At 44.6% G+C, this 20,745-nt stretch overlaps 1 protein-coding gene across 1 annotated transcript in view; it reads right to left on the bottom strand.

Annotated features, from left to right (window-relative positions):
* Positions 1–18,406, bottom strand: part of GRIP2 (glutamate receptor interacting protein 2) — a 406,943-nt gene extending 388,537 nt beyond the window's left edge. Inside the window, exon 1 of the mRNA XM_036738758.1 lies at positions 18,241–18,406. Within this exon, the coding sequence (XP_036594653.1) occupies positions 18,241–18,406 (166 nt within the window). The remainder of the gene's footprint in view (positions 1–18,240) is intronic.
* Positions 18,407–20,745: the final 2,339 nt, after the last annotated feature.

Consider the following 20,745-nt stretch of genomic DNA (forward strand, 5'->3'; position numbering starts at 1 on the left):
TAAACCCAGACTCTTATACAAATGAAGTGATCTCAAAGCACTTTCTACCCATTGTAGGTGCTTGATTTGTGTGTGTATGTGTGTGTGTTTGTGTGTTTGTGTGTGTTTGTATCTTATCTGCTAAAGTGCATAAACTTCTTGACCTTAGGAAAAACTACATTTTTACTTATTCTTGTCTTTTCCCCAATCCTCTGTACTCCTTAACATGATACACATTGTACAAATTTGTTTGGCTGTTGCCTCCCACATTAGACTGTGATCTCCTTGAGGATAGGGACTGCCCTGTGCCTCTTTCTGTTTCCCTAGCATTTAGCACAGTGTCTGGCACATGTTGTTGTTGTCTCAATCATGTCTGACTCTTCAAGACCCTATTTGGGGTTTTCTTTTACATTTTACAGATGAGGAAATAGAGGCAAACAGGGTTAAGTGACTTGCCCAGGGTCACACAGCTAGTAAATGTCTGAAGCTGGATTTGAACTGAGGTCCTTCTGACTATAGGGCCTAATGGCTGCTGTACCACCTAGCTGCCCATCTGGCAGGTGTTTAATAAATGTTTAATGACTGACATCCAACTGACGTGGAAAGCCCTGAATAATAAAAACGCCAGACATTTTGATCAAGTTTAAAGATTTGCAAAGCCTTCAAATGCATTATCTCATTCAACTTCCACAATAACTCTCTAAAGTAGGTACTGTGGGATTATTATCCCCATTTTATAGTTGAGGAAACTGAGGCTAGGAGGTTAAATGACCTGCACCTGGTCACAACTGAACCTCAGGTTTTTCCTCAACTCTCAGCCCACTGGTGTTTGCACTATACTGTGCTGACTCTCTCCCTTAATAAATAAACATTTGTTAGGTGAATATTGGCCCTTGAGAAAACTGCATTACAACACACTCTGATGAGAGATCTTGGATTCAGCCATCCCAAAAACTGATGGATGCAGATTTAAGCCCATCATGTGGCTTTCATAAGAACACAAATCCATACCAATGATAGATAAGTCACTTCATTCAAGCATGTAGTCCTAAATAGTATACCCATATTCAGTAGGTTCCAGGGGCCTCCTTAGCTAGGAGCCAGTAACTGTATCCACTAGAAAATATCAGATAAATATCTTAAAATTGTTTTCAAAAAACCACCAGCAGAATATTCCCTACAGCCCAAATTGTTTAGAATCTGCCCTCAATGATGAACCGAAATATGATAGACTGTTAAGAGGTGGAAAGGGACCTTAAAGGCCAATGGGTCCAATGTCCTTATTTGATGAGTGAAAAAACAGAGACGAAGGGAGGAGAAGGGCTTCACATAACCAAGAAACGACACAAGAAAGACTAGAACCTGGGGGGTCAGAGTTCTGGCCCAGGACTCTAGTCCTATATCATAGCCTTAAAAATGATTTACCATAAGCAGTTCTATGCCTACAGCTCCCTCAGAATGAATAGCTCCATCTCTGAAAAAGGGAAATCCTTTATCTACCCAAGTCACACACTGATCAGTCTGTTAACATGCCTTTAAAACTCTCTGCCCCCTTTCTGCTCAGCAGGATGCAGGACAAAGCAGGTTTCAGGTACAATTACTCCATTTCCTAATCACTAGCACATTCTGGACTCTCTTATTGAAAAATTAGTTAAGAACTACTCAAGGCAGTTTGCAGCTTCCATGAATCTATCATCAGCCTGAGTTTTACTAGACAGGAACTCTTCGGCATCTGCAACTGTTCTCTGCTCCTTTCTCCAGTACCAAGGACAACTCCCCTGTAGCCTTGATTCCATGCCCTCTCATCCCTTCTAGGACGTTGACACAATCATCTCCCTGCCCTGCCCTCCTCTACACACACACTTCATCATAACCGCCCCGTAGCTGCCTTTAGGAGGGACTTAAGAAGTATTTATTGAATAGAAACTCATTGAATCACCTATGGACCAAACCATCCAAGATGGCTAGGATAATATTGTTGTGATACTACAGTGGGCAGAGGTGTCTCAAGGTGTGATTTCAGTTCCAAACACTATTCACAAGACTGGTGCAGGTCCCTCACTTTTGTAACTTAATGGTGAGAGACAACCATGATATAATGACTGGCTCAAGGCTTTAGTGTTATCATCGTCGCCACCAACACCATCACTTCCAAAAAACACATGTGAGTACCAGCGGCATGCATAGCCCCACATTCAGTATCAGGGGATACAAATAGTATAGGATACAGTCTCTACCCCTGCACAATTCACATGCCCCTACAGGATCTGGTTTTCTCCTCTATAAAATGAAGGGATAGAGAAGGGTGTGTTGAATCCAATTTAAATGTGATTAAATACCTGCTGCGTATGATGCCTTGCATTAGGCACTGGGAACACAAGAATGGAAAGCTGACACAACTCTCAATATAGAGGATGATAATGAATAGTTTGTGGCATGGAGGGTCCACTCAGATCCCCGGTGGCCTTTCGGCTACTAGAAGGCCCCTCTCAAGTCCTCCCTCTCAAGGAGCTGAAAATCTTTTAGGAAAAATGAGATATATTCACAAACAACTATAATTCAAATTAGAATAAGGATGGACAGAAACCTTGTACAGTGGAAAGAGTCTTCATTCTGAAGTCAGAGGACCTGAGTTCAAATCCCACCTAGGAGACTTACCAGCTATGTGACCTTAAGCCACTCATTTATCTTCCCTTGGCTTCAGTCTCCTCACTTTGAAATTGAAGGAGTTGGAGTAGATGGACTCTGAAGTTATTTCCAGTTCTAGAGTTATCATCCTTTTCAGTTCTAGAATTCTGATTCCATGATCATATAAGTGCATAAGTAGTATATGGTACAATAGATAGGAGGCTGTCCTTGGACCTAGAAAGAGCTGGGTTCCAGTCTTGCCTTGCTACCTCAGTTAATTCTCTAAACTCATAGAACTGCAGAAGAATTGCCCATGTATTTGTGGAATAATTTCTCAAATGATGAGTTCCCCACAGTGATGAAATTAAGAGGTCTGATACCATACCCCAAAGGCAGAGATTGAGGAGAGGAGACTACAGTGCTGTGAGAAATCAGAGGGAAAATTCATTCAATTAATTTAAGTCTAGGGATAGAAACCAGGAAAGTTCTTGTGAAGGAAATGGCATTTGGATCTTTAAGAGAAGGATTTCAACATGGCAGGAGAGGTGTGAACAATTGGTACAATGGAAAGATTGCTGGCTGGAGTCATGGAACCTGGGTTCAAATCCCACCTCTCATGCTTATTTCATGCATGACTCTGGGCAAGTCGCTGAACCTTGTTAGGCCTAGATTTCATCTATAAAACAGGAGGGTTGGACTGTATGTCCGAGGTTCCTTCCAGTAGAGCTATGATCCTATGAATATCATGGAGATGACCCTTTATACATACAGACACAAACACAGATAGACAGACAGAAACAGACACACACATACTCCTTCTTCTTGCCTCTCTATAGCATTGACTAATAAATGCCACTTATGCAAATGGACCCCGATATTGCATTCATACATTCCCAAGAGCCACCAGCCATTCATCTCTTTAAGAGGGCATACCCCCTTGAAAGTGACTGACAAAAGCATCCTTTCGGGTGGCAGATTCAGGGGTCAGATAAATACAAAGGGAAATGGGTCTCTATGAGCACCAAGGTTAAATGAGCTAGGCATAAGACATTGAGCATGACTGCCTTAAGGAAGTCTGACTAAGAAAGGCACACTCTTCAATACAGTCCAATTCACCAGCTGGAGAGGAAATCTAGCCAACTGAATTTATTTCCAGAATGCTCAATACCAATCTTGCTTCCTGAGAGACACAGGCCAAGTGGCATGGACTAATGGCAAGAACACTGGCCCAGGAGGCGCAAGACCTATATTCTAATTGTGGTATTGCCACTGACCCGATGAGTGACCTTGAGCAAGACCTTCTTCCTCTTGGGCCTCAGTTTCCCTTTATGTTAAATTGGGGAGAGGAGTGGAATAGACTAAATTATCCCTAAGACACTTCCAAGCTCTCATTTTTTTAGGCCTATGAAATGCATGGCAGAAATTATTCATTTTTTGTCTTGATATTTGTCTTGATAGTTCTGACACCTAGCATTGTATTTGGCACATAGTAGTCAGTATACAATCAGAGCTCAATGAATTAATTAATCATATCTTTCCAGTCTTCTTCTACTTCATTCCCTTCCATACATACCATGATTCAGAGATCCAGAGACCCCGGGCTTCTTGCTGTTACTTACACACAGCACTCCATCTCCTGATTTGTGTCTTTTCTTTTTTTTTCAGTTGTGCTGCCTATTATTTTTTTTTCCTTCTCGAATTCATTTTTTAAATTTATTTTTTATTTTTAGTTTTTAGTTTACAACACTCTGTTTCACAAGTTTTTGAGTTCCAAATTTCCTCCCCTTCCCTCTCCTGTCCCCTCCCCCTCCAAGACAGCATGTAATCCGATATAGGTTCTACATATACCTTCACATTAAACTTATTTACACAATAATCAAGTTGCAAAGAAGAATTATAGCCAGTGGAATGTGATCCATGTCTTTTCGATGGCTACCCTCCATGCCTCAAACATCCTCTCTCCTTGCCTATGCCTTCCTTCAGGACTCAAATCCTACCTTCTGCAAGGGTGGCTCCCAATCCTCACCCCTCCAACACCCACTTCCAGTGTCTTTACTCTGATATTACCTTGCATTCAGCCCATATATATCTTGTATGTACCTATTTAAATATATATTGTCTTTCTTATTAGAATACAAGCTACCTGAAAGCAGGGACCATGTTTTTTCCCACCTTCTTTGTATCCTCAGTGCTTACCTCAGTGCCTGGCACATGGTAAGTGCTTAATAAATACCTGTTGATTTACTGACTACAAGCACTTACTGAGCAGTATCTATGTGCTTGACCCTGTGCCAAGGATGGTCCTTGACTTCAAGGAACTTAAAATTTAATTGCAGAAACAAGACCCAATTAGAGAATAAAAAAGACTTGTGTTTAGTGGGATGAGAGGTCCTAGACTCAGAGCTGCTGCTGCTGCTGCTGTTTGTCCTTCGTTCTCGAAAAGGACCATGACATCAGGAAGGTGATGCCATGACTTGCAAGTGAATTGGGTCTAAGTGAGGCAGAGCTGTGCAAAGTCACCAGCCTCACTTTCTCCTCCAGAGCCATCTGGGTCCAATGGCCAGATACAGATCAGGACCACTGGAGACAGTCCCTAGTCAGACACATTAGAGTTGAATGAGGCACTGGAGACCATTAAATGAGATATTGGGAAAAGCACTGAACTTGTGGGCAGGAGAGGCCTGGGGTGGAGATCCACTTCTGACATTAGTTGTATGAATGCTGAGCCTTACCTTCCTTATCTGTCAAATGGATATGATACTTGTAGTATTTCCCTCATAGGGTGGTAGTGGGAACCAAAAAGATAGGTACATAAAATGCTCTTCAAACCTTTGAGTGCTGAAGAAATGTCAACTCTTAGGCGGGGTTCAGAACCAAAACCAATCCTAATTCTTAGCCCAGAACTGTTTCTCCTATACAAGGCTGCCTCTAAGAAAGGAAGAATGGAGTGGTCAGGGAAAGACTCTTAGAGGAGGTGAACCTTGAGTTGCAGCTTAATGGATGGGTGATTAACTATGGAAAGAGGAAGGGTTTGTCCTCTGTTCAATTTCAGGGAAATAAAACAACATGAATAGAATCAGGGAAGAAGGAAGGCACATATTAAAAATATGGGGACACCATCAGAAATACTGTCTGACTACTTAAATGAGAGGGGCTCACTGTTCTAATAGCCTATAGAAGACAAAATAGAATGGGTAAGGTGGCACCAGATTGTGAAGGGTTCTAAACACTTGGGAGAGGAGTTGACAATTTTTGTAAAATTAATAAGCACTTATTTTCTCTCCCTCCCAACCTCCCACCAGAAAAAATGAGAAGCAAAAACAAAACTCTTATACCAAATAGGCAGAGTAAAGGAAAACAAATACTCATGTTGGCCACATACAAAAAGGTATGTTTCATTCTTCACCTTGAGCCCATCACCTCTTAATAAGGAAGGTGACCATTTTCCAAAGTCAAAGGATATATATGAATAGATAGTTTTCAGAAGAAGAAAGTCAAGCTACCAATAGCCTTGTGAAAAAAAAAAAACTTTCCCAGATTTGAAACTTGATGAGGTCAGGAAGAAACTCATGTTAAACGAATGAAACAGACAGTAAACAGAACTTTGCCCATTTGGATTTCATCATCTGCTCTATCAACAGTGATAGAGCTCAAGCTGAAGACAAGGGTATTTTCCATTGCAGGTCAGCCCTAGTCCCAGAAGGAGTATTTCCAAAACTTTGAATGCCCCTACAAAGATGATCTTTGGTGGGCTAAATTCCTCAGTGAAAAGTAATGTTTTTGAGCCTGTCACTGGCATCACCGAATTTAACTTTGGCCAGAGGCCTGGCTGGGAATCCCACACACATAATTAGGATCTGCCAAGAACATCGCATGTTAATGAGACAAGAAGTCAGAGAAGAGCATACCCAGTTGGGACATGGCTCACATCTGAATGTTCACAGCTACCTTCCTCTGGAGCAAGCTGGGACAATCTAGGAAAGGAATTGGGCTTTGTCTCACTGACGAAGTGAAAGATGGGGAAGAGTTCTCTCCTCTGAAATGGGAAACAGAAAATCTTCTCTCATTCTATTTAGTGGAATGAGTCCCTGGGAACATACAAAATCAATAGATTAAGTATTCATTGAGCCCCAACTAGGCTCCACATACTACAGAGACTAGCACATGGAACTATTAGAAACATCATAATGTAGTGAAAACAGAACTAGGGGAATTAGGAGATGGGGATTCCAGTCCTGGCTTCATTACTAACCAACTGAGTGATGTTGGCCATGTGACTTAACCATTCTGACCCATCTTTCCTCATTTGTAACAATGTACGTGAATGGGCATCAGAGACATAGATTCATAGGGTTTAGAATTAAAGAGAGACTTTCTAGACATTCTAGCACTACTCCCTCATTTAGCAAAGGGGGAAAAATTAAGCCTAGGAACTTGTTTCTTGTTTAAGGTCACACACTGAGCTTGGGAAGAGCTGGGATTCCAGCATATCTCTTCTTACTCTTTCTATGATCTGCCTACCTCAGAGGACTATGGGAGGCAGAGATCTGGATAGACAGAAAGGACAAGGGACCAAATCGCAAGTAGTGTTGACATGTTCAAGGCACACAACCAGGAAGGAGTCTGAGTAGAAGATAGTGAGGAGCCTGACAATGCTGGAATGGAAGGAGAAAAGACTGAATATAGTCAGTGCTTTTCATCATAGTCATTGATAAGCATCTCAGTCATCATAGGATCATGGAACTAAAGATGAAAAGTCATCTTGGGTCAACTCTTTCCATTTCACAAAGAAGGAAACTAAGGCCCAATGAGACTGAGTGACTTGTCTAATTTCATACAGCTAGTTAACAGCAGAGCTGGGTTTCAAAAAGGGCTCACTGGCTCTAACTCCATTGTTCTAATTCATCACACTATAAAGTAAGGCCAGACTCAAGGGCCTCACAAGCCTCGGATTACCTTATAAACTCTTTGATGATGGAATTCATATTTAATTCATCATTGTAGTCTCCAAAACACCTCCAAGCACCATGCCCTAAACACAGTAGGTCTTCTGGGGGCATGTGTTGAATAATTGAATGAATTCTGCCATGAACAATGAGGCATCAATGGATAAACCCTTAAGTAGAAGCTGTTGTTTTACAAGTGTCCATCCATTAGAATGGAGTTTATGGTGTCTCTGCCTTTTCCTACCTTAAGTTTTTTGAAGGAAAAACTCTGAATTCAAATGCCATCTGTATGCTTCTTTTAAAAAATCAGTTGGGATAGAGATAGAAAGAAACAGAGACAGAGAGAAAGAAAAGAGGATGAAGGGAGAGAGGGAAGGATAGGGAGAGAGAGAGAGAGAGAGAGAGAGAGAGAGAGAGAGAGAGAGAGAGAGAGAGAAAGAGAGAGAGAGAGAGAGAGAGAGAGAGAGAGAGAGAGAGAGAGAGAGAGAGAGAGAGAGAGAAGGAAAGCTCCATTGTGAGTCCAGAAGTGGTCTAAATGTCCATTAATAACCACAAAATCAATAGGTCTCTTCTTTAAGCTCCTCACTAGGGATTTTAGTACATCAAAAGGGGTGTGTGTGTGTGTGTGTGTGTGTGTGTGTGTGTGTGTGTGTTTAGACATCAGCTTTGGTAACAAAAGAGTAAATACAAACACATTTAACAATTTGTTCAGGCTCTGCGAATATCGTCTTTCCTCATTAATACTATTCACAATGAAGTGTAAATAACTGATGAAAGAGATGTTGTATAATCCTCTTTGTGTGGTGCTAGGAATAATTAGGCACTTAATGAATGCTTCTTGGTAGGTGAGTCATATGAGAATGAATCCACTCTTGAAAGGAAAAGCAGTCACACAGAGAACATTAGCTCTGTTCCATCCCTGGGAACTGTAGAGGCAAAGAACCGAAGACTGGGAATTCTTGCCTATCATCTGATACATTGCTCTCTTGACACCCTAAAATGTGCAGCAGAGCTGGGGAACACAGTGAAGACCATTGGTTTTCCAAATCCTTCTATAAGATGGCTGTAGAAGAGTCAATTTAAAAGGCAGGTGGAAAATCTGTTTTCATTCCACTCCACTCCCAAGGCAAAATATGAATGTATGTTCCCTGCCTTTTCCTTGTGGTCATGGAAGGAAAGAAAAAGACCCCAGCTACTATTTATAGGGCTGAAATGTATACCTAAGTCCTGGGTAAGATTTTATATGTAACATCACCATCTATGCCGCTGGAAGTAACTTCAGCAGTTAAAGGCTTCACTCAAGTTTTTCTGGTTCAACAATTAATTTCAAACCAGAATTTAATACTCAAATCACAGTAATTGGGGAGGGGGGCAGAATTCCTCCTTACCCAAGCTCTTCTCCAATTTCTTGTTGTCCTGGAACCTAACAGATGTTGCACAGCATGAAATACCCTAACCCCAGATGATGATTTCCTCTTACACAGATACATTCATGTGCACACATGTGCACTCAAGCACACACACACACACACACACACACACACACACACACACACACAGAGCTCTGAGCCCTGAACATTCTCCTGGTCCTGACATCACCTTGGTGTGTTTGCATTTAGCATTTGTAACCTCTGCCTGAAATCCTGAACAGCCTGATGAGCAGCAGGAGAGAGCAGGCAGCCAATCACATCCCATCCCATCGTCCTATAGCTGTCACCTAGGTAACCAGCACAAGGACCCATCAGCTGGCTGTACACAGTGGTGAGAAACACACACACACACACACACACACACACACACACACACACACAGCCTGAAGCATTTCTGCTCTCTCAGAACAGTTTGGGACCAGTCAGAAGAGGACCTCAGGTACACACAAGAAGAAAGGATGTTACTCTATTTGTAGCCAACTGCTGTATATCCCTTAGAGTTCTGCACCAATCATGACAAACCTGCGTCTAGGACTGTAGTGAGGCCTAGTGCAGACAAAGTCTCACCTAGAGAATTCTGGGCATAACCAGCCCAAAGGATGGGCCCTACTGGGGAGCCAAATGCACCCATGAAAATGTCATTTCCTTTCTCATGCCCCGCCGGGAGGATGGCTACAACTGGGCCTACATTTTAGAGTGCTGTGGGTCAAAGGAACAAAGGAACCATTTCTAATGGGTCCCATCTGTGGTCTCTCCAGCCCAGGATTCTCCTGATAATGGCAACCCAAAGCAGTATGCTTATGTGGGGTATGGCAGCTCTTTAAATCTTAGAGCTCAGGTCCTTCACTATTTATGTCTCTGTTACTTGAAGATTCATTTATGTTTCCTCCCTCGGTCACAGCTTGAGGTAGCAAATCCCATTAGTTTATTTTCCCAAACGCAAGTTTCAACCTAGCATTTGGAGAGCAAATCCTTGACCATAATTGTACTGATTTCAACCCATTTGATGCTTAGTTTTTGCCTTCCCAGGCTGACAAATCCTAGCTGTTTATTAATAATCAGGAAAATGGTAATGATGGTAAGAATTGTTAACATTTAGCTTTATTACCTTATTTGATCAGCATAACGACCCTGTGGGGGAGGTACTACAGGTCTTATTATCCCCATTCCACAGAAGGGAAAACTGAGACTGAAGTGTGCCTTGCCTACAGTGGCACACTATCTTTTCATTTTGTTGCTGCTGCTCTTCTTCTGTCTTGTTGTTTCTCTCATTGGCTCTAATTTTTCTTTACAACACAACTAATGCAAAAATATGTTTAATATGAATGTATATGGAGAGCCTGGATCAGATTGCACATCAACTTGGGGAGGGGGAGGAAATCTAGAACTCAAAAACTTATGGAAATGAATGCTGAGAACTAAAAACAAATAAATTAACTTTTAATAAAAGAGTATCTCCACAGTCACAGTATGCCCTTTCTTGAAAAGTGTGGACAAGCCTGCACATTTCTGTTTCGGCTGCCCCACCTCCCTTCTCCTTCCCCCCATTCACCATTTGTTTATTGTGTGATTTGGAATAAATCACTGTCCCTCGCGGCCCCTCAGTTTCCTCACATACAAATTAAAGGGGCTAAATGAAATGATCTCTAAGCCTCATTCTGGCTCTAAATTCTGTCCCTTCCTCTGCCTGCAATGCCCTTTCCCAGTCCTTCCATCTCTCTTCACCTTCCCCAATCCAATCAAAATTCCCACCATCCTTGAAGATTCAGAACAAGTGCCACCTGTTCTCTGAATTATAGCTTGATTGCCAGAGCCAGATCATTCCTCTGAACGCTAAAGAGCACCAGCCTTCTATGTCTTTTAGGCTGCTTAGCACAGGCTATCTAGTATACATAGGATCATGCCTTATCTACCAGACCAGTGGTTCTCAACATTTTTATTCACTCACAGCATTGTCTTCATCACCATGAAGAATGACAGCACACCCACACCAAACATTTAAGTTGGCAACATGGCAAGAGTCAGGAGATTTACCCAAATGCAATTTCCTTCCAATAAGAGCAGATGTTTTTGTTAAGTTTTTTTTTTGCAAGATCAAGGTCTGATATGTCTTGAGGTTAGTACCTATATGTAAGAAACAATTTGTTTATTTTGCAAATAATATACTTACCATATTATCATACCACATGTACTAGATAAATGAAATACATTAAACAAAATTATTTCTAAATTTTCTTTTATTTGCAGTAATACAATGTCCAAAATTTAGCCCCACTCCCTCTGAAAACTGCTGTAAAAAAGCCATAAGCTCATTGAAGACAAGAATCCCATCTTATTGACTTTGTACCACCCCTCTCCCCTCCCTCCCTCTACCCCCTGCACATGGCACCTAGATCAGTACAATTCAATAAGCATCTCTTCAGAACCTATTAGTGTATGAAGTGTGTACATATAAGGAACTGAGCCAGCATCTCACATATAGCATGCCTGAAATAAATATTCATTGCAACTCCAGGCTAAGCCATATTCATATTCATGATTAAGACTATTGTCTCTATTAATCACGCACCCCACCTTTTCCTGTGCCCCATATCACCAGCCAAAATCCCCCTCTCAACCCACCTGGCAGGATGGGGGAAACTACTTACAGCAGGGTCCCAGAGTGGATGACATCTCAATGTGGTGTTACTGCACCCCCTGGAGGCCTCTGATTGTAGCAGCAGCTAGTAGGACAGCCAGACCCTCTTGTTTTCCAAAGCTAAGGCTTCCCAGTTCTTTCCCAATGAGGAGTAACATCTCACTGTGTCCACCTCATGTAGGGACAGACTGATTGTTTCAGAGAACTTTGGAACTGGAAGGACCCTTGGAGATCGCTAGCATAAATCTCTCATTTTACTTAAGGAAAGGGAGTGGGAGGAGGTGGAGAAAGAGAATAATCGCCAGCCATGATCACATAGTAAGTAACGGAAGAAGCACCTAGAACTCAACCCCTTCAAATATGTCATATTCCTATTCCATGGATATTGACCATGGACTTTGCAACTCAAGGAATAGTCATGTGTCTTTCTAAGTCAAAGAATAATAATAATACCTTACACGAATATGGTACTTTATTAGATTTTAATAATGATAATAATAGCTAGCATTTCTATAGTACTTTGCAAAGAACTTTATAAATATCTCCTCACAAGAACAATCCTGTGAGGTAGATTCTTCTTATTATAATTCTATGATTATCCCCATCTTACAGATGAGGGGAATGAGGTAGATAAGTGACTTGTCCAAGTGAGTGAAGCTGGATTTGAACTTTCAGACTCCAATCCAGCACACTCTCCACTGCACCAGCTAGCTACATACAAAGAATTATTTCATTTGCTCCATCATCTCATGGCAATATCTTGTAAAGGAAGTCTTTTCTGATTCTTCCAGTTCTAGTGTTCTCTCCCTCCCCAAATGATCTATTTGTCCATTCCATGCAGGTGTTTCTCAGGGACCTGCTTTCTAACTCTTTCCACTATCTCATGTAAGCCCTTATAAGAAGGAATTTCTAAGGCAAAATGGAAGTTCCCTGAGGGCAGGGACTATTTCATTTTTAATCTCCCCAAATCCTAGTATAATGCCTAACCCATAGTAGGTGCTTAATTAGTTATTCATAACGCTTGTTCATCTTTTGTTGTCACTGAATTAAATACATGTTCCCACAACAAATTACTAAAGGCAATGAAAGTTGATTCGTTCATGTCCCTAACTTCTTCTCCTGGACAGACCTGCGCTATAGACACTTTGTGGCCAGCTCACATTAACATCATCTTAAAGCTATGGCCTGCCCAAGACATGGTACCTAACAAAGGGCTAAACAGTTGAAGGAGGGTAGATGGAGAGTCCAGTGACTTGGATTCTGGTTCCGCTAACTTCCTATGTGACCTGGGGCAAGACACCCTACTTTTCTAGGTCAAGTGTCTCGTACAGTGCTTTGCCCACCATGGGGATTTAATTATTGTTTACCAAATTAAACTAATTCGATGATCACTAAAGTTTCCAGAGTTATAACTAGGAATTTTTGCACCAAGACCAAGCACCATACACTGTCTCCACGGTCAGTAGCATAAAAGGAACTCCCTGATGAGATATGTGTATTGGCGGAGCGGAGCCCCAAATCATGGAGGGGAACACAGACCCTAGAACACCAACTCAAGTTTGCTTCTGGGGAGGACCCAGAAAGTAAGAAAGTAGGGTACAATGAATTTGCTATTTTAACCAATTATTCTTGCTAACCAGGTATATTCCCTGTCATTTCTACATTGCTCAAGAACTACAATCAATGTCTGTACCCTATAAACGCATTGGGATTAAGACCCAGTTTTCTTACCCTAGTGGCAGCGAGACCTAATTGTTTGTTTTTACTACTCTATTAGAAAGCTGAAAAGAGAATATTAATCTCCTTACTCCCAAGGGAATGAAAATTTGTATCTCCAGGACAAGGAATATCTGGATGGCAAATGGAAAATTCTGTTGGCTTTCTGAGGCACAATAGAATAATGAATAGTGAGCTGGATCTGGTGACCCCAGGGAAGTTCCTTAACCTTTCAGGGTCTCAGTTTGCACATCTTCAAAATGAGGGAGGTGGACTTAATGCTCCTGGGTTCCTTCAAGCTCTCTATTTATGACCCTTTAAATCAGAGGAGTTGGTGTGATTCCAGACCTGACAATTATCCTAGTGGGTGTCTGTACCTCAGTTTCTTCCTCTGAAAATGGGAATATCATTAGCCTCTCTCTCTCATAAAATATGCTTCATCAGCTCTAATGGTAAATCTCTAAGTGTTAGCTTATTGTTGGTCTATTGGGGAGCACAGAGACCCCAGCTGCAGATGTGTGTCTTTTTCTCGATTTATCTGAACATTTGCAGTCATGTAGACTTAGCTGCTATTTCAGCTTTCCACATGTTCTCTAAGGAGGTGACTCAGACCGACAGGCTGTATGTCTGTGACCAGAATAACCAGTTTGTGGCAAACGCAGTTCATTTTGTTGTTCCACCCTTTGGACAGAGAGTTGATTAAAATTGCCACATGATGGAGCCAATCCATGTGTGGTAATTGACTGTGAATACAATCCAGAAAACCTAAGGGAGCCAGGCCACAGGGAGGTGGAGACTTGGCAACAGGCCAGTTCCCAGGGCAGGCAATTCAGGCCCTCCAAACTGGCTGATTCCTGAAGCATCTAGTTCACTAGTTTCCATTCATCAAATCATACCAGATAATTGTCAGATAGCCACTTGACTTGGGGCTGGGTAAACTCCATGGACAACAAGGGAGCAAAGCCTCTTCCTGGGTATTACCAAACCTAAGGCAAGTGGCCAATCTGCATCTTCACGATCCTGACAGGTAATGCTTGTCTCGCTGATGGAGAGGTTGGTCCAAAGTTCTAATAGCTTGTCTGATATGCACATAGTAAGGCTCTTTCAAGTTAAACTTGTACAGTTGAGAATGTCTGCCTCAGGGCTCAGCCCTTGGGAAGACAGCTCCCCTACCATACGGACTCAGCAAGGGTTTGGTTTGGCTCTTTAAAAGTAATTGAGACTAAACACAGCATTTTCTTCCTGCTACTGCCGGTGGAGGCACTTGGTGTTGCTTTGATTCAGTGCAGTGGTGAAAGATCAATACAATCCCCACAAATATTTTCAAAGTAAGAACTAGGGATTTGACTGCATCCCAGCATTTATAAAGCACCTTTCTCTGAGAGCTACATGAAGAACTCAAAGTATCTCTGTATACCATTGGGCCAAATTGCCCTTGCGAAGACACAAGTGACATGTCTCTGGGCATCCTTCTTCCCTCCCCATCCCATCCATTTAGGTGGTACCATGAATAGAAGGCTGGGTCTGGAACCAGAAATACCTGAGTTCTAATCCAGCCTGAGATACCTCCTAGATATGTAACCCTGGAGAAGTTATTTAACCTTTGTTTGTCTTGGTAAAGTGGGGATAATAATAGCATCTACGTCACCATGCGGATCAAATGAGATAATATTTAGTGCCTGGTAGAGAACAGCAGGCACTATTTAGATGCTTATTCCCTTCCTGGCTTAAATTCAATATTAAGCATATTCTCTGTGCTAGGGACCAGAGATACAATGAAAAATATTCCTACCCTCAAGGAGTTCATATTCTGCAGGGGCAAAGGGATGCTACAGGTACTCAGCTCCTTGAAGGCAGAAGTCACTTTTCACTTGTTTTTGTATTCTCATAGGCTTACAAATATGAGCTACCTAGGTGAACTAATAAATAATTTGAGGAGGGAGGGAATACTAGAGCCTGAAAGGATCAGGAGTGACTTCTATGAGATGGCATTTGAGTTGAAGATTCTGTGAGAAAGAGTTGGAGACAGAGACAGATAGAGACAGAGAGGGAGAAAGAGAGAGACAGAGGGAAGGAGAGAGAAAGAGAGGGGGGAAGAGACAGAGAAACAGAGAGAGACAGAGACAGAGAAACAGAGAGAGAAAGAAACAGCGAGACAGAGACAGAGAGAGACAGAAAGAGACAGAGAAAGTGAAAGAGAGACAAAGAAAGTACCAAGAGCCATGGGGCAAAAGGGAAAATGATAGATGGAATGGATTCAGGGAACAACTTGTAGCCTGGTTTTGGCTGCAAGACAGAGTAGAAGAAAAAAATAATGTGAAACAGATCCAGAAAGGTAGATGGGAGCACTGAACAGGCTCCCATGTTTAATGCCCTGACATTAGGAAACTGTTGTCAGGCAAGGTGATATACAGACAAAGGCAAAAGTATTCCAATCACTCCCCTTCCCAATGAGAGAGAGAGAGAGAGGGAGAGAGAGAGAGAGAGAGAGAGAGAGAGAGAGAGAGAGAGAGAGAGAGAGAAGAGGTAGAATCTGATTATTCCATGAGCCTTTTCAACATCGCTAGCCAAAGGAAGAGGTAGGTTATCATTTGCCCCCTTTATAGCAAAAAAGACAACATTCACCCCATGGCATCTGCCTCCTTTCTTTTTAATTATATTCAATCCATTCCAGCTACCAACAGGTAATATTTACAACAAGCAGACAGATTAGGGAAATGCTCTGCTGGAATGAATGTCCCTTGATAGTCTCAACTTTCTGGGCCTTGGTTTCTCCAGCTTTAAAATTGAGGTTTGAACTAAATGATCTCCAAGGCCCCTTCAAGCCATAGAATCGATGAGCCCCTTTCCTCCAGATGCCTCCCAACCCTGCTGATCCTCTCTTACCAGGCTCTCTCTCCACCCCTGGCCCCAGTCTGGGGAGAATTGGGGCTAGTACAGACCACTGGCACATGTTCTGTGTCAACATCCACTTCAGATCTTACCCTAGGCTTCCTTGTCTGGGTTCTCATTCCCCACCACTACCAAGTCACATGAGTGCCTGGGAGTGGTACTCTCCAGAGCTCTAAGGCCAACATCTAACCCTCTTAGATCAGCAGCTGAGGGGCATTCAATTAGCAGCTATAAACATCCTAGTCTGAGAAGTTCCTTGCAGCAGAAGATAAATAGGAGGTCCAAGCGACTGGACCACAGCAGTCAGACACAACAATAGGCACTGTGGCTACATCAGACTACAACAGGTTTCTCCTTCCAGCCTCCTACTCATTCACTGTTTCTCTCACTTGTTCACTTCTAAAAAGAGATCTGAAAAGTTTCTCAGGGAACAAAGCAGGACCTACAGATAGATATATAATCCCATCATACCTCACTCGGACTTCTTCTCCAGCTACACACGGTCATTTGCCTGGCTTGGAGCCTCCCTCCATTGCCCTAGTTTGAAATGGGAATGGGGGACAGACTTCTGGTCAGGGCATCTTACACTGTCATGAATAAGTCAGACCCACCAGTGTTAACCTGTTTATTCCCAGGGCAGGTCAACCCCCTTCCCCAGGTTGTCCACCCTCATTAGGTATGACTAGAGGAGTCAGTTCACCCACAAGGGCTTTGGGAGGCTAACCACAGCCAGAGGGGTGGAAGAGATCAGAAAGGGGGTGAACCTCCTCCCCTACAAGCTTTCCATTTTAAGGCTACCACTGCAATTTTTTTTAGTTCAAAACTTTCTGGGATAGAGTAGTAGTCCAGGGTCCCTAACAGTAAAAACAGAAGCTGAGCCTGGACAAGCAAGGAATAAGAAGTTGGCTTCTGATGCCTTCCCACTAGGAACTGATCCTCTGACTCTTCAAGGAAGCAAACCAGGGCAGGCCAGCTGTGTAGGAGGCAAGAGGAACAACAGGTCCAGGGGGGCTTCTCCAAAAGCCCTCAAGTTTAGGCAGACCATTCCGCACATCACAGCTCAGCTTAGCCCAGGCTAACAGGAAGCACTGCAGCACTGCGGTCTGGGGGAGGCCGTGGGGGAGGAGGGCGGGAAGGAATAAGAAGGGGGAAGGTGTGGACGCACCTACGCTAAGTCCTTAGCTAGCCAGCTCCGGAGTCCACACTGCGTTTCCGTTTTACCCTTCCTGGTTGGAAAAAGCGTTTCCCCCGCAACTTTCCCTAACTGCGGGTCTGTCGGGCCAGACGGCAGGAGCCCGGGGTAAAGCAAGGCAAAATCACAGGCGGCCCCTTTGCCTTGAAGGAGAGCCCAGGGCCAGTCAAACACCAACACCCCCTCTCACAGAAGCAGAAATACAAGCCAGCCCCCCGGGGGGGGGTGGCCCCGAGGCAAACTGACAGGAGCTTCCAGAAAGTTGGTCCGCGTGAATGAGAGCCACACACACACACACACACACACACACACACACACACACACACCCCGAGACCTCCCTCCCCACTCTCTCTGCAGATAGTATTCCTCCTCACCTCACCCCCACCTCGAGATGGTCGAGCTAGACTCAGGTCCTCTACAGTCAAGATTCTGGAACCTGCTCCCCTTTGCCCCTGCCCCCAATCCCCATGTGCCCCTAGGGCCGAACAGACGGTGCTGTGTACATCAGACGGTGCTAGTCCCTCGAGCCCCATTCTGGGGAAAACAGGACAAGCGCCCGCCAGTTGTCATCCCAGGAGTAGGCAGTTCATACAGGGGATCGAGTTGGGGAGGGGGGTATCAGAGATATCCAAGAACGAAGACCGCGAGATGCAGAGCCGGACGTGGGTCCCCCACACCAGTCTCTGCCGCCGCAACCGCGGACTCAGTCCTTGAGGCTCGCGCCCTGACCCCGGCCCCAAGGTCCCCCAGGACCCCAGGCCCGAGCCCCACTCCCCGCCTCGCCCCTCCCACGCGCACCCCAAGCCGGCAGCGTCTTACCTTCATCCTGCATCCGCTGCAGGCACAAGACAAGGTTCTTCCTCCAGCCTGGCATCCCGGCGCAGGAGCAGCGATGGGGCTGCTGCGCAGGACGGAGCCCCCCCCACCCGGCCGGACAGCGCTGGGGATGCGGTGCAGGCAACCCGCCACCTACCAGGCTGGACATGGGTGGGCACCGGGCTCCTCCATGAGGGCCGGGGCCGGGGGCCAAAAAGGGGCTACGGGAGAGAGAGGAGCGAGGGCGTCAGGAGGGTGAGAAGAGCGAGAGAGGCGGGCACCCGAGGCTGGGCAGGGCACGGCAGGGCAGGGCACGGCAGGTCTGGAAGGAAAGGAGGGTGGCGGAGGAGAGGGCTCCAGCCCCCGCGTCCGGCCGCCTTCGCCTCTGACGTCGGAGCTGCTGGCCGGGGCTGCACTGGACTTGGGGGCTCCAAACCTAGTGTCTCTCCCCGGCCTGGAGTGAGCCACAGGAGCTGCGGTGCCCGCGTGGGGTGGGGACCGTACTAAGTAGCAAGAGAGCCGAGGGGGGCGCCAGGGATGGGGAGCTCGCTCTCCCCCTCCGGCCTCACAAGGGAGCCCCGGGGACAGGGATGCAGCGCCCAGCCTGCGCCGCGGCTCTCAGCGAGGGCGGGGGAGCGCAAAGCCCCAAACCTCGCGGCCCCTGCCAGGACAGGGGGCGATTAGGGCCCGACTGGGGAGATCGCGAGAGTAGTACAGTCCTCCTATGGGGGGAAAGTCTTTTTCTCCTCTCTCGGTCTCTGGCTGTCTGTCTGCCTTTCGGTGTTTCTGTCTCCGTCTCACTCCCTCATTTGGTCCCTCCTCCCTCTTCTCTTCCTCCCCTCCTTCCTCTCCTCTCGCTTTATCCTGCCTCCCTCTCTTTCCTCCCTCTCGCTCTATCTTTCCTCCCTCTCATTCTCTCTCTTTCTCTTTCCTTCTCCTCTCATTCTTCCCCCCCACCCTTTCCCCTCCTGCATCTCAGCAATTAACAACTTTGAGGGAGGGCACTTTCCCTAGGATCCGGGTAATAGGAAGTTGCCCAGGTCCGGTAAGATTTCTTGCATCCCCATCACCCAGGCTGCAAGCAGCTCGATGGCAGGACCTAGCCAGGTGCCTCTGAGTTGGATTGGGAAGGTCCTCCGAGATGAGGGCCCAAGCAAAGATACTGTTGTCCTCACCCGGACTGCTGGAATGTTGGGGCAGGAACAGAAACATCTGCAACCAGTTCCCTATTACGCAGTGAAATAGCAAATGGATGGCAATCATCCAGATAATTCTGTCCTTTGCCTGGATAATTATGCCCATTTTCAGACCAAAAGGCACGGCCTCTGACCCTTTGGGCTTGGATTCCTTGCATTCCCAGAACAAGTCCAGAATCAGCCAAGTTTCATTAACAGGTCTTACTTCCCCCCTACCTCTTTCTGTGTCCCCCTTTCACCTCTCTGTACCCCTCTCCGACAAGCTATCCAAGTGTCCTCACAGTGCCCTCTGGCTGCCCATCACCCACCTAGGCCTGCCTTCCTTTGCAGTGTCTCATTCCACCAAATTATCTCCATCAAAACTTTCCTACTGATCTCAGGTATTAAGAGGAAAGTAATCTGAATAAAAACTGTCTATAATTGGGGGTGGGGGAGGTGGAGAGAGGGTATTGGGAGAAAACGCTAGATTAGGAAACAGAAGAGTTGCATTCCTAATCCAACTTGGCCATTAAGTAGCTGGATAACTTTGGTTAACTTAATCTCATTTAGCCCTTCCATTTCTGTTCTGTAAAATGGGGATTCATTCATTCAACAAGTGCCTACTAAGTGCAAGGCTGAGAATACAAACAAAAAGAAAAAGGTTTTCTCTCAAGAAATTTGCATCCGTGGTGGGGTAAGGGGGAGGAGGAGGAGAGGGAGGAAGGAGAGGAGATGGAGATGAAGATGGAGGAGAAGCTAGAGGAAGAGAAGGAAGAGAGGAGGAGGAGGGAGGAGGAAGAACAGGAGGAAGAAGAGGAGGAAGAGAAGAAGAAGAAGAAAAAGAAGAAGAAGAAGAAGAAGAAGAAGAAGAAGAAGAAGAAGAAGAAGAAGAAGAAGAAGAAGAAATAGAAGAAGAAGAAGAAATTTAGTAAACTAGAAGGATGGTGAAAAGGAGGCAGGTTTAAGGAGGAGGATAATGATAATAGTTAGGCATCTTCGATAAATCTGTGGGTCATACAATGTCCAACACACAGTTGGTGATGGGGGGAAGAGGGGCAGAGTGAGTCCAGAAAAAGAGATTAGGGATACATACTCAGTTTGGGAATCATTTGCAGAGAAATGAGAGCTAATGAAATCAATGAAAGGTAGTATGGAGACAGAAGAGAGTCCAAAATTTTGGAGAAGACCTATTGCTAAGGGCAAGATAAGGATAATCATTCATGAAAGGAAAATGAGAAGTAATCAGACAGGTAGAAGGACAACCAGGGGAAAACAAGTCCAGGAAACCCAATCAATAAACATTTATTAAGGACATGCTATATGCTAGGCATCG

Source organism: Trichosurus vulpecula, chromosome 9 (assembly GCF_011100635.1).
Source record: "Trichosurus vulpecula isolate mTriVul1 chromosome 9, mTriVul1.pri, whole genome shotgun sequence".
Taxonomy (NCBI): domain Eukaryota; kingdom Metazoa; phylum Chordata; class Mammalia; order Diprotodontia; family Phalangeridae; genus Trichosurus; species Trichosurus vulpecula.